The 3,392-nt window shown below is 39.3% G+C and overlaps 1 protein-coding gene across 1 annotated transcript; it reads right to left on the bottom strand.

Annotated features, from left to right (window-relative positions):
* Positions 1–976: 976 nt before the first annotated feature.
* Positions 977–2,269, bottom strand: LOC100352640 (olfactory receptor 52B2). Its single transcript, XM_089311480.1, has one exon. The coding sequence runs from the start codon at positions 1,958–1,960 to the stop codon at positions 992–994; it is 969 nt and encodes a 322-aa protein (XP_089167606.1). The 5' UTR covers positions 1,961–2,269; the 3' UTR covers positions 977–991.
* Between the last annotated feature and the right edge of the window lie 1,123 nt (positions 2,270–3,392).

The raw sequence follows: 3,392 nt of genomic DNA, 5'->3' as shown, positions 1-3,392 counted from the left end.
GGACTGGTCAAAAATCAGCTAGAAGAAAATCAAGTACACTCTGCTTCCTCCTAGTTTGTCTATTTCCTGGTCTCTGAGTTAATCAACAGTTTGAGAAATAAGTATCATGGATCATCAGGTGATTTGCCTCCAAAATGTCAAAATATCTTCACAAGGAGCTGGTTTACTAACCACTGGTTTTGAGGCCTAATTTAGTTGGTCACTTTAGTGAATCATAGAGATCAATGTTCTGACTTTAGGAAAGTGATTGTGCTCTCATTCATTTTTCAAAGACATTGGGTGCCAGGCATTTCATAATGCATTAAGGATACAAATATCAATGATACACTCTTCTAGTTTCAAGAAGTCAATGGATGCATAAATACATTAACAGTTCATTGTGTACATTTAGAGATTTGCATAACATGCACTAGACAAGCAAAGATAGGAGCATTGGCTTGCTTGGAGAAATCACGAAAGACCTCTCAGGGAAAGCAGTTCTCGAACTGAAATTTGAATGAAATGGAATTTTCTGTAAGCCAAATGACATACATGGCTGTTTTTCAAACACATCTACCATTGTAGAAGAGAGTGGAGAATTACTGGCCTCTATACAAAGAATCAATGCACATTTTTGGATTTAAGTAAATTGGAGCTCTTTCACATGCTAATATAAAATTATTTTTATTCACTTGCTTACAACTTCATACAGTATTCAGTTCCTAGAGCTTCTGGAATATATCTAATCTGATGAAGATATCAAATATTCACATGAGACATGTACACTTACTTATCATTTCCAGGTTGTAGAGGGGAATATATGAAGAGGGAAGAAAAAACAAAGAAACAGGAGAAGGAGGCAAAGAAGAAGAAATAGCAGAGAAAAAAGAAAAGGGATGAAGCAGAAGAAAGAAAAGAGGAACAAAAAGAAAAGCACTCTCAATCTAGAAAAATTCTATATTTTACACTTAGCTTCTTTGATGAAACTGGGGGTGAAGATCAATGGGATTTATCATCCAAGAGGGGAGGCACACCACCAAGTCTTGATGTCAACCAACCAGTGGGTTACACCTTCCCTGATCTGCTTGGTCTTTACACCATAGACAATAGGGTTGAGCATTGGTGGCACCACCACATAAAGATTTGCCAGCAGGATGTGAACATGTCGAGGAATGTTACGCCCAAAGCGGTGGGTCAATAAGGTAAAGAAGGATGGGACATAAAACATGAGGATTACACAGAGGTGGGACCCACAAGTGCTGAGGGCCTTGTGCCGAGCATCCTGGGAAGGCAAACGAAACACTGCCCGGAGAATCAACGAGTAAGACACAGCGATGAGGATCACATCCAAGATGACCATGACAATGGGCACTGAGAAGCCATACCAGATGTTAACAGTGATGTCAGCACAGGCTAATCGAGCCACTCCAATATGCTCACAGTAGGAATGGGGAATGACATTTGTTCGACAGAAGGGCAGCCGCTTCAGCAAGAAGATCACCGGGAAGATGATGGAGAAGCTTCGGGTGACAATGGCCAGAGCAATCCTTCTTACAGCAGGCCACGTCAGCACTGTTGTGTATCTCAGTGGGGCACAAATGGCCACAAAGCGATCAAAGGCCATGGCTAACAGGATGGCTGACTCCCCAACAAACATCACATGGACAAAGAAGACTTGGGTGACACAGGCATCAAAGAGAATGTCATGTGCATGGAACCAAAAGATGCCTAAGGCCTTGGGCACTGTGGTGGTAGAGAGCAGGATGTCTGTGATGGCCAGCATGGAAAGGAAGAAATACATGGGCTCATGAAGGCTATGTTCTGTGATGATGACCACTATTAGGATGCTGTTCCCCAGGACTGCCATTATATACATGAGGCAAAGGGGTATTGAAAGCCAAATGTGATAAGCCTCCAAACCAGGGATGCCGAGTAAGACAAAAACTGCAGGGTGGAAGACGGTAAGGTTGATGTGAGTCATGATGCACTCTATAGTCTTCTTAATAATGACTTAGGAGCTGATGAGTCTGCTGCAAGTGACAAGAAAAAAAGCACCCCTGAGTATGTGCAGAAATCACAAAAGATAGCATAGATTTCTAAACTGTTGGACTTTCCAGGGGAAAATTCTCCCAGACAATGCTCACATTGGTGTAGGAATGACTTTTTGTCCTCAATGCTTCATTTGCTTATAAAGCTTTTGTGGTAATAATGCTTCAGAAACAAATACTAATAGAGGATATACCTGCCTCCAATCACTCTGATCCCAGAGCTTTCCCCACACACACATACCTTTCTAATCTCACCGTCTACTTTCACAGAAGCAGCATTGTCCTTTACCTATATTGTACTTGTCTCTTCCACCAGAATTTTGCTCTTTCAGTATTTACCTAAATTTGACTTTTCTTATAGCTCTGCATATCCAAATTTTATACCTAAAATGCCTCCTATACAAAAGACTTGAACAGGCATTTTTAAAGGATGGCCAATAGACACATGAAAAGATGCTCAGGATTACTAGCCATTGGGAGAATGCAAGTAAAAACCACAATGAGGTCTCACCTCACCCCAATTAGAATGGCTATCATCTAAAAATCAAAATATAACAAATGCTGGTGAGGTTATGGAGAAAAAGTTATCCTAATACACTGTTGGTTGGGATGTAAACTAGTATAACTATTGTGAAGACAGTCTGGAGATTCCTCAGAAATCTGAAATAGATTTACTGTATGATCCAGCCATGCCACTACTGGGAGTGTACCAAAAGGAAATTAAATTAGCAGATGAAAGAGTTACTTGTATACCCATGTTTATAGCAGTTCAATTCATAATAGCTAAGATATGGAATAAACCCAGATGTCCATCAACTGATGACCGCATAAAGAAAATGTGGTACATATACATGATGGAATACTACTCAGCCATAAAAAAGAATGAAATCCTGTCTTTCACAACAAAATATATGCAACTGGAGACCATTAAGTTTAGTGAAATAATTCCGACCCAAAAAGACAAGTATAATGTTTTCTTGATTGGTTGCAGCTAATATACAGAGCACAAAAAAGTACTTAATGTAAATTGAGTTAACTGACATCTTGGGATTTGATTGTCATCTGTAACCACTGTCTATACCCCTGTAGAACAATGGTCTATCTACCTTTGACTTGTGCAGCTCTCTGTTTAGAGAAGCATTGAGCATGTGATTATAAAGTCAATTGAAAATATGTTATCACAAAAATTAAAAGGGAAAGAAATGAAGGAAGAAAGAGAGAAGGATGAAAGTATCACTGTATTCTTGGAATCCTATCTATATATTACTAAATTTAAAATATAATTAAAAATGCCTCCTTCAGACACACCACTTCAGAATGCCCTGTATTCATTTTTTTTTTTTTTTTTTTTGACAGGCAGAGTGG

This window comes from Oryctolagus cuniculus, chromosome 1, assembly GCF_051225735.1.
Source record: "Oryctolagus cuniculus isolate XC-2025 breed Fujian yellow rabbit chromosome 1, ASM5122573v1, whole genome shotgun sequence".
Taxonomy (NCBI): Eukaryota; Metazoa; Chordata; class Mammalia; order Lagomorpha; family Leporidae; genus Oryctolagus; species Oryctolagus cuniculus.
The sequence above is the reverse complement of the archived record's forward strand: the minus strand, read 5'-3'. Positions and strand labels throughout refer to the sequence as shown.

What these genes read in the sequence shown, in the direction of transcription:
- LOC100352640 (XM_089311480.1), bottom strand. Translation starts at nt 1,960, where the DNA reads ATGACTCACATCAACCTTACCGTCTTCCACCCTGCAGTTTTTGTCTTA.